Raw genomic sequence first — 17,918 nt, 5'->3', positions numbered from 1 at the left:
AAAGGGGCAGGTGGAGAGCTCACACCTGGAGGACAGAATATACAGTTGGAGGGGGAGGCTGTTGATCCTCACCATCTGATTTCAGTGTCCCCCCCCCCCATTTTCCTACAAATGGGACGGGGGGGGTCTGCTCTGTTTTATGGACCCTGGGATCCCAGGATTATGCCCTAAACCTGCCAGCCCAAGCTTGTAGCTTTGCTGTTATCTGTAGCTGTAGAGCAGGCTCCTTGCAATCCTTTTATTTAATTTTATTCTTCCTTTTTTTTGTAATGTTTTATGTGTTTTTTTTTCACTCTTTTATCACTTGCAAAGGACTGAATGTACCCGGGTTTGGCACAGATATCATGTGCTTCCTGCAGGCAAGGAAGGAAGCAGCTGTCTTCCTGGATTTAGGGTCATCCTCGTCGTCCTTTCACCCTGTTGAGCAGTCGGGGAGGCAGTGTGGGATGCAGAAGGGGTGGGGGTGGGGGCTATGACCCAGAAGGCCAGGCTGGGATGTGGAGAGGGGCAGAAGGAAGACAAGAGCAGGAAGGTGCAAGCAGCAGGGGGAGTAGGGAAATAAGACTCTTCTGCATCATTTTTCAACTGAGAGCACATTTGCAAAGCTAAGCAGAGTCCGGTGTGGTTTCAAATTGGATGGGGGACCACATGTTGAGATTCCTGCATTGCAAGGGCTTGGACTAGATGACGCTCTGGATCCCTTCCAACTCTACAATTCTGTGATTCTATGAAAATCTCAGCAAACTTATTACAAACAGAAAAAAACAGAGCAGCAGATTAAAAAATGCATACCAACAAACTAATAAGCCAGCAGAGAGCTATGAAGGTAAAGGGACCCCTGACCATTAGGTTAAGTCGTGACCGACTCTGGGGTTGCGGTGCTCATCTCACTTTATTGACCGAGGGAGCCAGCATACAGCTTCCAGGTCGTGTGGCCAGCAGGACTAAGCCGCTTCTGGCGAACCAGAGCAGCGCATGGAAACGCCGTTTACCTTCCTGCCGGAGCGGTACCTATTTATCTACTTGCAATTCGACATGCTTTCGAACTTCTAGGTTAGCAGGAGCTGGGATAGAGCAACGGGAGCTTACCCCGTCACAGGGATTCGAACCGCCGACCTTCTGATTGGCAAGCCCTAGGCTCTATGGTTTAACCCACAGCGCCATCCACGTCCCTAGCAGAGAGCTAGATTGGCTCTAAAGACCATCCAAGATAAATGAGCAGCAGGAAGGTCAAAAGTCAGAATCTTGCTGGAAGGGAAACGTTTTCTAAGTGATGGTGCAAGACCCATAAATAAAGAGATGTTGCAATCTCATGGGGCAGGGAGTTCCATGGGCTGGATGTCACTACGAATCACCGCTTCACTTGCCTTTTCTATATGGGTAGCCCCATTTCTGTACGGTATGGACTCGACATCTGCCAGGGAGGTCTATAACAGTGAGAGCATAATGTGGTTGTTCATGTGTAGCCACTGTTCTGAGTACAGTGCAACCACATCTTACGCACGGATTTGGTTCCAAAGGCTCCACGCTTAAATGAAAACGCGTACTCTAACCACCTCCATGCGAGCATCCCAGGCACTGGCTCTGGAAGATTAGGGATGTTCACGCAAGATTTCACAGCTCCATGAGATCTCGCAAGAGCATCCCAGGACCAGTGTGCCGATAAGGCCTTGCCCCCACAAGCAAGAAGGAGAGCTTAAAAGCTCTTTCTGTGCCAGGAAAACCCGAAGCAAAAAGAGCTTTTAAGCTCTCTGCCTTGCTTGCATTTAACTTGTGGAGTTTTAACCAGCTGGCCTTTAACTGCATATGGTTGAAATCACACAAGTTAAATGCACCTAAGATGCACTTGTACTATAGTTGTGGCTTGACGGCCAAAGATTTAAGCAATGAGGGGCCTGTGCGTGTCCTACAATGTTTTCCTGCTACCTGGCTGCTCATCCCTGCCTCCTTCATCTTTCTAGGTAGCAATTGCCCCAAATGATGCACATTCTGACACACAAGCCTCTTGGTTTAACACACTGATTTACATTCCTTTGCACTCTGCTTAAATCTGCTGTCATTCTGTTTTTTCCTAGGCCAGAAATGTGCACAGCGGAGAGTTGGCTGCAGTAAAAATTATCAAGTTAGAACCAGGTGAGCTCTTCCTTTCTTTTCTCTTCTTTAAAAAAAAAATTATTCATTTGTGATGGATTTGTTTCCCTGACAGCCTGCCTATCACACTCTTAGTCCACAGCGCTCTGGGTAGCTTTCCCTTTACCCCCCAGTTTATCCCCACAACAGCCCTGTGAAGTAGGCTAGGACGGCAGGGGTTTGAACCTGCTTCTCCCTCATCCATCTCCACCGTTCCACAATACTGTGCCACACAATGAGGCTGGTTGGGCTGAGGGGTTTTGTCTTGACCAAGCCAGCTCAAGGGACTCTTGGCTCAGTAGGTAAAGGGACCCCTGACCATTAAGTCCAGTCATGGCCGACTCTGGGGTCCCGGCGCTCATCTCGCTTTATTGGCCGAGGGAGCCGGCATACAGCTTCCGGGTCATGTGGCCAGCAGGACTAAGCCGCTTCTGGCGAACCAGAGCAGCACACGGAAATGCCATTTACCTTCCCGCCAGAGTGGTACCTACCGTATTTTTCGCTCTATAGCACGCACCCGACCATAACACGCACATAGTTTTTAGAGGAGGAAAACAAGAAAAAAACCTTCCCGCCAGAACGGTACCTATTGATCTACTTGCACTTTGACGTGCATTCGAACTGCTAGGTTGGCAGGAGCAGGGACCGAGCAACGGGAGCTCACCCCGTCGCAGGGATTCGAACCGCTGACCTTCTGATCGGCAATTCCTAGGCACTGTGGTTTAACCCACAGCTCTTGGCTCAGTAGGTAGCTGAACCCAAGAACATGCTCAGGTAACAACATACATCTATCAGTTCGTTTGCTCTATCATCCTGGCTCTTTGTGGCTGTCAGATAGACTGAGTTCTCTCTGCCTGCCTCTCTGTCTCTGTCTCAAAGCAAGACTTTGTAGTAGCAGTCCATTCTATTCCTATGAAAAGAGGTATGAAAGATCAGGTTCTCAGAGAGGTCTTTTGATTCTTAATTCACAGCACAGTCAACAACTTCTGCTTGTTTGGTGTTTATTCTTTGCTAGGTAACAGTCGCAGCTTCATTTGAGCAGGGACTCTCATTCCTGGGGTGGTTGAATCAATGAATAACAGTACTTCTGAGCATGTGCAGGGTGTATCTCCTTCCCCGTTGGGTGGCCCAAACCAGAATACATACGAGCTGTGGATTGGAGGATAAAAATTAAGCCAGGGCAGATACCATTTTGGAAGTTAAACACTGACATGTACCGTATTTTTTGCTCTATAAGACTCACTTTTCCCCTCCTAAAAAGTAAGGGGAAATGTGTGTGCGTCGTATGGAGCGAATGCAGGCTGCGCAGCTATGCCAGAATCCAGAACAGCAAAAGGGATTGCTGCTTTCACTGCGCAGCGATCCCTCTTGCTGTTCTGGCTTCTGAGATTCAGAATATTTTTTTTCTTGTTTTCCTCCTCCAAAAACTAGGTGCGTCTGGTGGTCTGGTGCGTCTTATAGAGCGAAAAATATGTTAAATGCCTGTGTACAATGCAGAATGCAAGAGCCATTCCTTATATCTTGAGTTGCTTTGGCATGCATTGCCGGTGACTGGGTCTTGCTGTGTAGGGAACTGTGCACTTTTCATATTAGGTCTCCCGGGATCGCTGGTGAAACGGCTGGGAGATTCTGGTATTTTAAGATCAAAAGAGGTGTCTTAGAATATGTTCCAGCTATTGGGTGGTGAGCACCCGCCCACCTTTGGTTTCTTGTTGTCCTCCAGTATTTCCTAATCGCATAAGTGGAAGAAGCTCTGTGCGGTTCATAGCCATTGACATTGTCTAATCGTAATCGTCGTCTGTCCCCCCGCTATCAAATATGCCTTGATTTCATTTTGTGAGGAGGCAGCTACAAACCGCAAAGAAGGACAAGCAGAACAAGAAAATGGATGAAAAATATTAATACAATGACAAAATAATGGTAATGGAGACTTTTGTGATGGATAAAGATATAACGCGATAGGAAAGGTTTGGGTAAAAATACTGTGAAGGTGAAGGTGGGAAGTCGACTTAGGAAACATTGTATTTGATTTGAAGGTTATTGTGAAAATGTTTGGAAAAGTACAATATAATAAAAGAACAATACAATAAAAGAGAGAAAAGTAGGCTATACAGCAAACTACAAATACAGTGGTGCCCCGCAAGACGAAATTAATTCGTTCCGCAATTTTTGTTGTCTAGCGAATTTTTCGTCTTGCGAAGCACGAAATCCCATAGGAATGCATTGAAAATCAATTAATGCGTTCCTATGGTCAAAAAAAGTCCAAACAAAGCCAAATTTGGTACAACAACAGTTTATTAACTGCTCTTTAAAGTCACACATACTGTAAAGAGCAGTTCAAAAATTTAAGGGAAAATAAATTAACTTTATAAACAAAACATGTCTTTGTTTTTAGTCAAAGAAAAAAAAGTCGCGAGACGTTTTCGTCTTGCGAAGCAAGCCCATAGGGGAAATTCGTCTTGCGAGGCAAATCGCGAACGGAAAAACCTTTCGTCTAGCGAGTTTTTTGTCTTGCGAGGCATTCGTCTTGCGGGGCACCACTGTACTTAGCAATACATACCTTTTGGCAGAAAGCACCTCAAAGCTGAAGTAAAGTGTCATAAAATTTGATATGAGTTATACCAAGAATCATGGGCGATCGCTGTCCTGAACTGTCTCCAAAAATTCAGCTGTGAGAGTGGAGGTTGAATGAGCCCTTCTGACCAGATCACAACACCAGGAGAGACCACCAGATACCCTCAAACTTGTCAGTCTTAGGAAGACCTGTATACCAGCAGTAATCATGGTTGAAAACAAAAACAAAACCCAAAGCCAGGCGAGCCAAAGGCCATTGGTGCATCTTGCAGAAGTGAATTCCATAAGTTAATTATTCATTGTGCAAGAAGCAGTATTAAGAAATAAAAATTCCCCCATAAGAGTAATCATGTCTGCAGGAAAAGGACAACGTCGAGCCTCAGAGAGTTCATGCATCCGATGAAACAAGTTCTTTCCACAATAAACAGTTTATATACTGTGGCGAGGATCTCTTTCAGCTCATGTAAACAGGGCTGTGTTAGATGCACCCTTTGTCTGCGAAGCAACTCCTTAGCTCTTTCTTTCTCATTGAAAGGATTTCCTCCTCCACCCTTTCAGCCAAAAGGGGTCTCAGAGCTACTTGTGGACAGCAGTAGCTTCATTGATCTAGGTTGGAGGTGGACCCCCAAGAATCGCCTCCATTGCAGATCTCAGTTTGCAGGCAGGCTGGTCATGGGTGCAGGCCACCCATCCAATATCTTGCGTTCCAAACTTTTTAAGGATTTGAGGCTTAAAACCAGCACTTTGAATTGGGCTCAGAGATGCGTTGGCAGCCGCTGAAGCTGGTGCAATAGTATCGCCGAGACAGACTGCCTCGGTAGCAAATGAAACGAGAATGCCCCTTAGGCCAGATGTGGGGAACCTTTGACCCTTCAGATGTTGCTGACCCACAACTCCCATCAGCCTCAGCAAGCGTGGCCAGGGACAATAGGAAATGTAGTCTCAGACCACAGGTTGGGCCCCACGACCAGGTCACTTCCTGTTCTAAGATGAATTGCACTAGTCAGCATGCAAAGATATGGTAAAAAAAAACAAAGAAATAACGTTCCGAAATGCATGCTTGAGTTAAAGATGGATCCTGAGTCTGAAAAAAATTGAAGGCCAGCAAGGGGAAGGTCACAAGTCTGTTTGGGCATTAAGCGTTAAGCAAATAATAATTATATGCCATAAATAGTGCTGGGCTTGTCAGTCTTCTGAGCAGCTTGCCTTCCATTAATGGCCTTCTCCTTTTGACAAGATGCCCCCAGGGTTCACCTGGATGCCATTTGGGAATGTCTGTCGTCTTGTGGCTCTGCCCGCTAAGCCGTTGTGAGTGGGGCACAGTCACCAGGTGCTGGGACGGTTCCTCAGGCAACCAGCGCAAGCCATCTGCCACACATGGGGAGGAAGGAGAGGAGCTTTTGCTCTGTTTGTGGAGCTTCAGCGGTGCCGTTCTGCTCTCCGAGCTGTGGTAGGCCGGAGAAGGATCTGCTCCGCGCCTGTGAAGGAGAAGGCAGGGGACCCTAAACGGGCTTGGCCCAGTATACCTGAAGGAACGTCTCCACCCCCATTGTTCTCCCTGGACACTGAGGTCCAGCACCGAGGGCCTTCTGGTGGTTCCTTCCCTGAGAGAAGCTAAGTTACAGGGAACCAGGCAGAGGGCCTTCTCGGTGGTGGCGCCCGCCCTGTGGAACGCCCTCCCACCAGATGTCAAAGAGAAAAACAACTACCAGACTTTTAGGGGACATTTGATGGAAGTTTTTAATGTTTAACAGACCACTGTATTTTAATACTTTGTTGGAAGCCACCCAGGGTGGCTGGGGAGACCCAGCCAGATGGGCGGGGTATAAATAATAAATAATAATTATTGTTATTATTATTATTCCTGTGGCTATCATTTGTTTCCACTGTTTTTAGTCTTGAACTTTAAATTGTTGTAGCCTGGGGCCTGCTGGTGAAGGATGGGTAATAAATTTCATCGTCATCATAATTGTCACCATCACAGTTTGCCCTGAGCCCACCAACCTTCCTTCCCCCCCCCCCCAAATATAATGTTCAGTTGACCTCTGAGCCAGAAACATCTCCTCCACGCCACCCATTGAATTTCTTTCCTCCGTCTTAGACATTCCCAAGGTCCTCGCCAGATTCCAGGAGAATAAAACTGGTTTTACAGCTGGAATGTTTTGTGAAGTTTCCGTGATTACGGGACAAAATAAAAGCGAGGCCTGTCAGAGAGGCACGTTGTCTTGTCTGCCTCCTCGCAATCCCCCTGCCTGCTGCTACTGCTAAGCTGACTTTTCTGTCTGGTATTTGAGGTTTTGCGTTCAGCTTTTGAGCCACCGCTGCTATTTACAAGTTTCCAGGCCTGCCTTGGAGCCAGGGGTTGCTCTCTTGGTGCCGGGGCTGAGCTGAAGGGCCTGTTTCTCTGCTGCAGGGTTCAGCTGTGGTGACTGTGTGAGAAAGAGAAGCCCTTGCAGGCAGACAGCCTTATTTATCTGCACAAGCCAGCAACTGCTTGCTGCTTTGCTCACTCTCTTGTATGTGGGATTCAGAACTTCCGTTTTCGGGGTTTGTGGCTTCCAAGCAGACCCAAAGACCTCGTATTTAAATAAAGAAACGTGCAGCATTTTAACTCGAGCAGAGCTGACACAGTTGGATCCTCCTCCGGTTTATTATTTGCACGGCGCCATCGATGTTCAGGTGTTCCTTGCAGAGTTTCATAGGGACATATAAATGCGTCTCTGCCCCAAGGAGCTTGCAAGATGAAACACACAATGAGAAGGAGAGGCGAACAAAGAGGCACACTGCTCTCGAAGGAACTTTGTTCACTGTAAAATCTCCCATCGGGTGGGAAATGGAGGAAATGCTTTTGAAACCTGGAGGCATTGCAAAGCCTTACGTAGCATGCAACTGTGAGCATTTTAGGGAACGATTGCCCAGGTTCGCACACTGATCCAGGTCCTCTGAAATGAACCATGTAGCATTGGGGCAGATGGACGGAGCTACGAAATGGGAAGACTCTGGTTCGAATCTTGCCTCTGCCACCAGATAATATTTGGAAAGCAACCCCCCCACTTCAGTCCTGCACCTCCAATGTAGGGATACTTATATTGTCCTTGCTTACTGGGTGCTTGCAAGTATTGTAAGCTCTGTTCTGTCTCTGGAATGCGTTGGACACTCTGGAGATCTGAAGGTTTGGAGTCAGACCACTGGGGAACCGCCGGCGTTGCTGAACCACAGCTCCCAGCAGCCATAACAGAGGGTCAAAGCTTTGCCACCCCTGCTTCAGCCCCACATTCTGATGGGGTTTGTAGTTCAAAGCATTTGGAGGGTGCCAATTGGTGAAGGTGGCTCTGAAGCCTTGGGCAGAGAGAGATTTTCCGCATCGCCCTGCCTACCTGGGTGCCTACCTTAAGAGGAGATGCTAAGGGCTGTATTTTGGAGTTTATGCCTACAATGGAGGAGCTTTTCACTTAATGGCATCCCCTTTACTAAGAATGCAACTAACACTTCCATTATTACTTTGTAAGAAAGCAAATATGTCAGTTCTATAGTTCCTGTTTGGGGTATGTGGCTGACACATTTGGCAGCGCTCTGAATCCTTTTTACATGTGTCCTGAATTATCTAGGTGTTGGCTTGTGCTCAGTTAATAAAGAGTTGGGCAGAAAAGCAGCCTTCTCCTCCCCCAGTTAAGCTGTGGATGTTGAATTCGAATGTTACCAGCTGTTAGCGCTGATTCTGAAATTAGACTAATGGGAATCTTTGCCCTGTGCCATGTAACTGGAGCTATGTGCGTTCACAGTGCATATGCCCATCCTGTCCTGAGAATCTCTGCTTTTATTTTATTTAAAAAACAACAACCCAGAAGGAATTGTAAAACTAGGATAGCTGTGTGTCACTAGCTTTTTGGCATGTAGCTAGCCCTCAACATTTTAAAAAACACAACGCTCTTGGATTATCTGGAAGCAGAACCAAAAACACGAAGGCATGAAGCTAGCCTTCAGCCCTTCAAAAACCACGAAAGAAGAATTTGGAAACATAGAGGCAAGAAATGTGATGCTCCAGCTCATTCCCATTTTTCAGGGTTTGGCTGAGCTTGTTGTATTTGAGGGCAATAGGCTTTTGAATGGGGCCATTGTGCCCAGGAAAGCCATTTGTGTGTGTTCTGGCGGGGGCTCCTCATCTGCTTTCCTAAAAATGACGTACAGATGTTGTTTATGTTCAAAACATACAGATCAGCGGTGGCCCTCGCTGAGTCCCACCCCTGATCAAGGACGAGGCTGTCAGGAGGTCGTGATCTGCGTGACTTTTGACTTGTTCGGGGGCTTTCCCCATATCTTCTCCTCGTCTGCCTGGGGAGGGTGGGGGAAGCTGAAGGCCACAGCAAGACTGCGGTCAGGACCCAGTCAGTCAAGACACTGGATGCTGTGCCCTGGCGGGAGATCAAAAGCTGTTTTCAATTTCCCCTCTCCATACTTGTTGACGGTTGCTCTTGTCTTGGTATCTAGCTTTGGACGGCGTTTATAATGGGTGAAAAGCTGGAGACCAGCTTCCTGTTGTTTGCTGGATTGGTGCTGCTGAGTAAAGCCAAGTGGGTAGAAGGGCCCAATTCTTGGGGGCGGAGGAATTGTGGGATGGGCATGAGTGAGAAGAATGCTGCTGCTATTATTATTATTATTATTATTATTATTATTTATTACTACTACTATTACTATTTGTATCACACCCATCTGACTGAGTTGCCCCAGCCACTCTGGGCGGCTTCCAGCAGAATATACAAAAACCAAACTTCCCTGTACAGGGCTGCTTTCAGATGGGAGGGCATTTCACGGGGAAGGTGCCACCACCGAGAAGACCCTCTGCCTGGTTCCCTGTAACCTCACTTCTTGCAGCAAGGGAACTGTCAGAAGGCCCTCGGAGCTGACCTCAGTGTCTGGGCTGAACGATGGGGGTGGAGACGCTCCTTCAGGTATATTGGGCCGAGGCTTTAAAGGTCAGCACCAGCACTTTGAATTGTGCTTGGAAACATCCAGGGATCCAATGAAGATCCTTTAGGACTGGTGTTATATGGTTCTGGCGGCCCCTCCCAGTCCAGCAGTCACATTCTGGATTAGTTGTCGTTTCCGAGTCACCTTCAAAGGTAGCGCCACATAGAGTGCATTGCAGTAGTCCAAGCGGGAGAAGACCGCCCTGTACCCCCCTGGTGAGACAGGGCACAGGCAGGTAGGGTCTCAGATGGAAGTGGTTATGTCAGTGTGAGAAGGCCCCTCCTCTTGGTGGGTGCCAGAGCCCTGTTGAAGGTGGAGAGCCAGAGGTCTCATGTTGCGCTGAGCTGGAGCATGGGCGAAGCACATCCAACCGCTTCAAGGCTTAGCACAGGCATAGGCAAACTCGGCCCTCCAGATGCTTTGAGACTACAACTCCCATCATCCCTAGCTAACAGGACCAGTGGTCAAGGATGATGGGAGTTGTAGTCCCAAAACATCAGGGGGGCCGGGTTTGCCTATGCCTGGCTTAGCAGGTTGCAAGGGACCATCTCCTGAGTTCTTCGTCTCTCCCTGAGGACGTGCATGCTTTTTCTGCCGGCCAATTTGAAGCTTGGAACGGCTCCTTGCATAACTGGGCTATTCCCTTGTAAAACAGCAGGCAGAGCTGTCGCCCTCAGGCATCCTAAGAGGCTCCCAGCCCATCTTGCTGGGCCAGATCACATTCTTTCCAGAGTCACTGTGGCGCTTGAGCCCCCGAGGCTGCCAGCCCAGCCCTCTGAGGAGCAGTTTTGTCTTCAGCCAGAGAAAGTAATAAAACGTGGAAAACCAGTAGAGTGGAATTCGTTTAAGGGGGAGAAGTAGCGGTGGAGGGGGAGATTTTTTTAGCATCCGTCGAGCAGTTGTAGCATTCTGTATTATATTGTTTTGTTGATAATTGCAAACATATTCTGGGATATATTTGTTAGGCTTGAGTCTTTTGCCGCTTTGGTTGCCTGAGCAGTCTGCTTTTCATCCACCTAGACCGGGGTGCCAACCCCTACCCTGCGGCTAGTTGATGAGTAGACCTTGAGCTAGGATGACAAATGCTGGGTTGAAAGCGAGTGCTGTGGTTGATGCCGCCTCTGGTCACTCCTGTGCCTCAGATAAGATTCACAGTCCCATTGACGGAGAGCGAGAAAATGCACTCACACACATTTCCCTTTTCCAAAGGATCTGGGTAAGAGTCAGATCCTGGGGGAATTAATCCTTGAAAAGCATAGAGAGCTGAAAGAGGAAGTGGGAAAGAGCAACTCTCTTCCAACTTCCTGTGTCAGTTCTGTGTACAAGGGAGAAAAAGGTAATTACCCTCACCACTGCATGATGAAGAGGCCAGTGAGTAGGAAGAGAGCTCAACTCCCAGCCAGGTCTCTATGCTTTTCAAGGAATTGTAGAGTTGGAAGGGACCCTAAGGGTCATCTAGTCCAACCCCCTGCAAGGTAGGAATCTCAACACATGGTCCCCCATCCTTATGGAAACCATACCAGACCCTGCTTGCTTTTGCAAATGTGCTGGCAGTTTTATTGCTGCACCACTAGGATGAACGCATTAACTACAGGTGTAAGAGAGCTTGCACACGACCAGTGTTTTATGAATTGTGATCATAGAATCATAGAATCCTAGAGTTGGAAGAGACCACAAGGGCCATCGAGTCCAACCCCCTGCCAAGCAGGAAACACCATCAGAGCACTCCTGACATATGGTTGTCAGGCCTCTGCTTAAAGACCTCCAAAGTAGGAGACTCCACCACACTCCTTGGCAGCAAATTCCACTGTCGAACAGCTCTTACTGTCAGGAAGTTCTTCCTAATGTTTAGGTGGAATCTTCTTTCTTGTAGTTTGGATCCATTGCTCCGTGTCCGCTTCTCTGGAGCAGCAGAAAACAACCTTTCTCCCTCCTCTATGTGACACCCTTTTATATATTTGAACATGGCTATCATATCACCCCTTAACCTCCTCTTCTCCAGGCTAAACATGCCCAGCTCCCTTAGCCGTTCCTCATAAGGCATCGTTTCCAGGCCTTTGACCATTTTGGTTGCCCTCCTCTGGACACGTTCCAGTTTGTCAGTGTCCTTCTTGTGATGTTTAGGGTTATATTTTTTTCTGAAGTGTTTAGTTGATTCATCAAATTAGTCAGTCAAAATTAGTTTAATTGGTTGATAGCACTGCTTGTGGAATTTGAATTGGAATCCATGAATTCTGCTGCAAATCAACCTTCTGGATCTGCACCTTTTGGGTCGCGGTGTGAATCGGAACATAATTGTCCTTCAGATTTTGCACTTCTCCAAATTACGCAGGATAGCCCTTGGCTTTAAAAAATGCACCGAAATGCATATTATAGGATCAAAAAAAGACATATGGGTGCATTGAGGTCTGATACATAGCTAATTATGTATTTTTTGACAAAATACGAATTCTCATGAGGATTTAACAAAAAAAATGGTAGATTAATGCAGAGTGGGATTATTGTTATTATTATTGGCATGTATTTATGAATGAATACATGCAAAACTGACACAGAGTGGAAATAGATTGATCCATCCTGCCCAGAAAGATGCCTCCAGTTATTTAATCCAGTAGATTAAAAAGATTAAAAGCATTCAGTTTTTAATATAAGCTCTTATGAGACCTGCAGGTATCAAGCACCATCATGGAAGGAGTATTCCCTCCTACCAGAGAGAGAGAGAGAGAGAGAGAGAGAGAGAGAGAGAAGGGGGGTTGTCTCTTCTTTGATGTTAGCTGCTCCTACGCACCTTTCAGGACATCATCTAAACCAGCCCTCCCATCTATTTTGGACTGCAACTCCCACCAGCCCCAGCCAGCAAATGTGCCTTTCCCACGTTTAGCATTGTTGGGTTTATTTCCCCCTCATATGTTAATATGTGCAGATTTAATTAAGATTCATACAGTCGTTCAGCCAGGCTTCCTTTAACCAGGCAACAGCCCTGGTGAATAACAAATCTGCTTTGTGTTTTTCCCCAGGGGATGACTTTTCGTTGATACAACAAGAGATCTACATGGTTAAGGAATGCAAGCATCCTAACATCGTAGCTTACTTTGGGAGCTATCTCAGGTAAGGCCTCCTGCATTCTGCTTTGTAGAAACGATTTGCTGTGCCAACTTCCTGCAGGGACCTAAGGTTTTTCTGCACAAGCCCCAGGGAAGGTGGCGTTCCCCGCTGGTTTTTGAGCTTGCTATCTGCTGCAAGATACGGTGGTCCTACAATGTCAAAGTTGATGAAACTTTGATGCTGGGGCTACATAGAGCTGCTTTTTAAAGCTCTGGTGGGACGGAAATGAAGTAGTTCTTCTCGCCAAACCTGAAGCACCATATTTTCCAGTCTGCTGTAATTCTGCATTCTGTTGGACGTGAATCTCTTGGGACATCCCTTATTCCTCAACGGATTTGATCCATTTCCCTGCGCTTGCATGTTCTGATATTCAGAAGTTTGCTGCATGCCCCCCCCCCAAGAAATCAAGGGTTGTGTTTTATGTGATACTTAAAAATCTGCAAAGGGGACGGGACTTGACTTTGCTGTGGGTCTTGAACCTTTGATGGCTAACTCTGTAAAAAATGGACCTCCGACCTCAGTTCCTGTCTGTGTAATGGGAATAATGGTGACAAGGTGGCACTTAATCACTACAAAACGCCTGTCTAAGAAGGGGAAGAATTATTAACTACCCTGAGCCTCAGGGACACGATTGGCTATGAATATTAATGCAATACAAATAAATGTTTTCTGATTCGTTATCAGCATCAGGCATTATTTCTGATAATTTCTTCTTAATTTCATAGCCGTGAGAAGCTGTGGATTTGTATGGAGTACTGTGGAGGAGGATCCCTTCAAGATATTTATCATGGTAATTGGCAACCTTATTATTTTATACCATGCCCTTCCTTCAAGGGGTTGGGGTGGGATGCACGACTCTTTTCTTCTCTGTAATTTGGGGCACAAATTACTGTAAAGCGCTGCAGTCCGAAACCTGCTGCAACAAATGAGAAAGCCCTGCTGACTTCCATACTTTAGCCATGCGCCGCATGACGAAGGACATCCTTTTATCAGCCCCACACGGGTCATGAGCATGCCACCACATCATGCTTCATCATTTTATGTTTGATTTTCCTTTCAGTGACGGGGCCGCTGTCGGAGTTTCAGATTGCATTTGTTTGCAGAGAGACGTTGAAGGTAAGGCACTGCTGGGCAGGACTTGGGTGACATTTGGCGTAAGAAGAACGAAGCTGTTTCAGTAGAACTGCAGTTCAAAGTACATGCAGGGGAGCGGGAGAAGATTGCCAGTAATAATCTTAGCTAATAAACTGCTCAGTTGCTGTTTTTTAGTTGTTTAGTCGTGTCCGACTCTTCGTGACCCCCTGGACCAGAGCACGCCAGGCACTCCTGTCTTCCACTGCCTCCCGCAGTTTGGTCAAACTCATGCTGGTATCTTTGAGAACACCATCCAACCATCTCGTCCTCTGTCATCCCCTTCTCCTTGCGCCCTCCATCTTTCCCAACATCAGGGTCTTTTCCAGGGAGTCTTCTCTTCTCATGAGGTGGCCAAAGTCTTGGAGCCTCAGCCTCAGGATCTGTCCTTCCAGTGAGCACTCAGGGCTGATTTCCTTCAGAATAGATAGGTTTGATCTTTTTGCAGTCCATGGGACTCTCCAGAGTCTCCTCCAGCACCATAATTCAAAAGCATCAATTCTTTGTTAATCAGCCTTCTTTATGGTCCAGCTCTCACTTCCATACATCACTACTGGGAAAAGCTTTAACTATACGGACCTTTGTCAGCAAGGTGATGTCTCTACTCTTTAAGATGCTGTCTAGGTTTATCATCGCTTTTCTCCCAAGAAGCAGGCGTCTTTTAATTTCGTGACTGCTGTCACCATCTGCAGTGATCATGGAGCCCAAGAAAGTAAAATCTTTTACCGCCTCCATTTCTTCCCCCTCTATTTGCCAGGAGGTGATGGAACCAGTGGCCATGATCTTAGTTTTTTTGATGTTGAGCTTCAGACCATATTTTGCTCTCTCCTCTTTCACCCTCATTAAGAGGTTATTTAATTCCTCCTCACTGCTCAGGACAAATTGTTAAACACCGTAGTCTGGCTTTGGGATTTTTAGTTAACTACTTCATATTTCAGCTGGCACTGTGGTCTAAACCACTGAGTCTCTTGGGGTTGCTGATCAGAAGGCTGGCGGTTCAAATCCCCGCGATGGGGTGAGCTCCTGTTGCTCTGTCCCAGCTCCTGCCAACCTAGCAGTTCGAAAGCACACCAGTGCAAGTAGATAAATAGGTACCGCTGCGGCAGGAAGATAAACAGCATTTCTGTGCACTCTGGTTTCTGTCATGGTGTTCCGTTGCACCAGAAGTGGTTTAGTCCTACTGGCCACGTGACCCGGAAAGCTGTCTGTGGACAAACGCCGGCTCCCTCGGCCTGAAATCGAGATGAGCGCCACAACCCCATAGTCGCCTTTGACTGGACTTAACCGTCCAAGGGTCCTTTACCTTTACATTTTTACCTATATAGTGGAGATTGTTGCATATACATAGAATTAATAGAGGTTTCCTGTGTTCAAAGCACTTCAGGTGCTTTCTCTCAGGAATCTGCACAGCTATCTAATAAGGTAGGTGATCATTTCTTATTCCCACCTTGCAAGTGGAAGAGGATACCCAAAGGCAGCATTTTTCAAACATGGGGCTCCAGCTCCAGCTCCCATCATCCCTAGCTAGCAGGGCAACATCTGGGGACCCAAGTCTGAGAAACACCGCCCTAAGGTCACCAAGGAAGTGGCCCATCTGCAATTTGAAGTGGAGACTTGGCAGGTCACCTGCTTTGCCACAATGCAGCCCCATCTATCCACAGGAAGGGCTGCCCATTCTCTCTGTTAGCCATGTTATGGGGATGGTCTTTTATCCCACCCAAGCTGAGATTCTGTGGGTGTAAAAGGTTGATCTTTGAATATGCACTCAATTAGAGTCTTAATTCAGCACTAAAAGAAGCCCTTCTAAGATGCCATTTAAGGCTCTGTTCAGAACACTTTCTAAAGAGAGCGTGATAGCTCAATACTGAGACACCTGTACTAAAAATACCTTCACCCAGAAGCAAACATTTTTTATATCGCACTCCTGGACCTCCTCTTCACAGCTCCGTTTTATTCTCTGTGGATGAGGCAGAGGACCAGCACATGAGAGCTGCTTTGCTGAACTACATTGGGGAACAGGGACACCCCCCCCAAATCATGAATCACAATGTCTCCTCCAGCTCTAGTGATTTAGAGGAGCAAGGTCATGGACTGTAGAGTTGGAAGGGACCCTGAGGTTCATCTTATCCTGGGTTGTCCAACCTGTAGATCGCCTGGGTGATCGTGGTCGTTATGGTGCAAACAAAATCCCTGTCTCCAGTGCTGTCTCCCTCTTTCTGCTGCACTGCCATCCCCTCTTGCCACCCCCCCAAAAGCTCAACAACTGTGGCCAACCCCCCCCCCAAAAGCGCACACCCCTCCCTCCCTCCAATGACGGTGGGTAGATCACTGACAGTTATTTTATACTTTGAGTAGATCACAGTCTCTTGGGAGTTGGAAGTGCCTGATCTAATCTAACCCCCTGCACTGCAGCAATCTTTCACGCAACGTGGAACTCGAACGCACAACCCTGAGATTAAAGTCTAATGCTCTACCAACTGAGCTATCCTTCAGACAATAATAACACAAATAAAGCATAGTAATGTGTTTGCATAAGGATTCATTTAAAAACATTTTGCATGCATTATCTCAGCAATTCTTTTAAAGTTAGTGGGGCAGGTGAGTGGGGCTCAGGCAGCAGCCCGTCGTCTTGTGGGGGAATTGGTTCTGGTCACTCCGGCCTTTGATTTCTTAGGCCGTCTTGGAGTTCCATCCTCATCTTTGCCGCTGCTTTCTTTTTAGGGGCTCGATTATTTGCACAAGAAAGGCAAAATGCATCGGGATATTAAGGTAGGCCATTCCTGAATGGAGCTCTTTCTCCGTTAAAGAAACGGAGGGTGTTGGTGAGTGACTGTAAACTTAAAGTTTTATTTTTATTTTTCAGGGTGCAAATATTCTGCTGACAGACCATGGGGACATCAAGCTGGGTAAGTTTGCTTCCTCTCCTTGACTTCCTCGAGAGAGAGTAAAAACATGTGTAACATTTGCAGAGCAGCGGAGACCGTCTCGGAGGCATCTTTGCTTCAGGCAGTGCAAATGTACCTTCTCTTCTTGAGATTATGCTCTGTATGCCACAAAAGCCAGATGTGGGTAGGACTGATTGGCTAGCTCCTGTGCCATCTCCAACCCCTAAAGCAATTGTGCAGTTTTTTTTAATTCCCTTTTAATTCAACCTCCAGTTTCACCCACTCATCTGCCCCTTCCAGTTTGGGTGGGAGCTTGGGAGGCAAGGAGTGAGGCCCCTGTGGCTGGCACTATTGCAAATTTGGCACACATGCCTCTCTTCACCCTCCCCAACCCCTCCCAAGAGGGCCTGCTTAGAGCCTTTTCCTTGGCCTGCGTGAAATGGAAAGCCAGCTTCTAGAAAACATCTTCCACTCTTTCTCCTGCAGCTGACTTTGGCGTTGCGGCGAAAATAACGGCCACCATCGCAAAGAGGAAGTCGTTTATCGGCACTCCTTACTGGTAATAAATTCCTTGGGATTATTCAAACAAGGGCCTGTGTTGCTGAGCCAGGGTTTCTGGACTGCGCTATGAGGATGCAGAAAGAGGAGTTGAGGATGCAGTGAGTTGGCAGAAACAGACTCAAAGCTATTGAGCTCTTTTCTGACTTCGTTGGCTGGGCATCCCTCTGAGAATCACCTCTTCCGCTGCTGCTGAATACCTTCTGCTGATTCACTTTAAGGCAGACGTGGGGACCAAATGCAGCCCTCCAGTCCTCTGTTAAGCCCTTGAGACCCTTCCCAGTGCCTTTGCCAAGCTGGAATCAGTCTTTGAACTATGGGAATGCTGCTTGCTTGACAGGATGGAGGTGTTTGTGTTTGTGTAGCATGGCTGGAGTGTGACCTTAACAGTTGCATCCGTTGCTCTGTCTACTCTTGCATCTGGCCCCATTCAGAATTGGCATGTGACACCCCCCCCCCAAAAAAAAAAGTTGTCCATGAGGGAATGTGACACTCAGGTGTCCCACCTGCTTTAACAGCCCATACAAGGTGTCTACACAGGTGAGACAGAAGCACACAGATCTCAGC

At 47.2% G+C, this 17,918-nt stretch overlaps 1 protein-coding gene across 2 annotated transcripts in view; it reads left to right on the top strand.

Annotated features, from left to right (window-relative positions):
• Positions 1-17,918, top strand: part of MAP4K5 (mitogen-activated protein kinase kinase kinase kinase 5) — a 98,678-nt gene that overhangs the window by 35,196 nt on the left and 45,564 nt on the right. For both annotated transcript variants that reach the window (XM_083514739.1, XM_083514740.1), the window contains exons 3-9: positions 2,076-2,133; positions 12,690-12,780; positions 13,503-13,567; positions 13,838-13,893; positions 16,630-16,677; positions 16,772-16,814; positions 17,280-17,352. In XM_083514739.1, the coding sequence (XP_083370865.1) occupies positions 2,076-2,133; positions 12,690-12,780; positions 13,503-13,567; positions 13,838-13,893; positions 16,630-16,677; positions 16,772-16,814; positions 17,280-17,352 (434 nt within the window). The remainder of the gene's footprint in view (positions 1-2,075; positions 2,134-12,689; positions 12,781-13,502; positions 13,568-13,837; positions 13,894-16,629; positions 16,678-16,771; positions 16,815-17,279; positions 17,353-17,918) is intronic.

Source organism: Podarcis liolepis (assembly GCF_965112155.1).
Source record: "Podarcis liolepis genome assembly, chromosome: 1".
In the NCBI taxonomy this organism is placed as follows: domain Eukaryota; kingdom Metazoa; phylum Chordata; class Lepidosauria; order Squamata; family Lacertidae; genus Podarcis; species Podarcis liolepis.
Note: the sequence above shows the minus strand (reverse complement) of the source record. Positions and strands in the feature narration are given on the sequence as shown.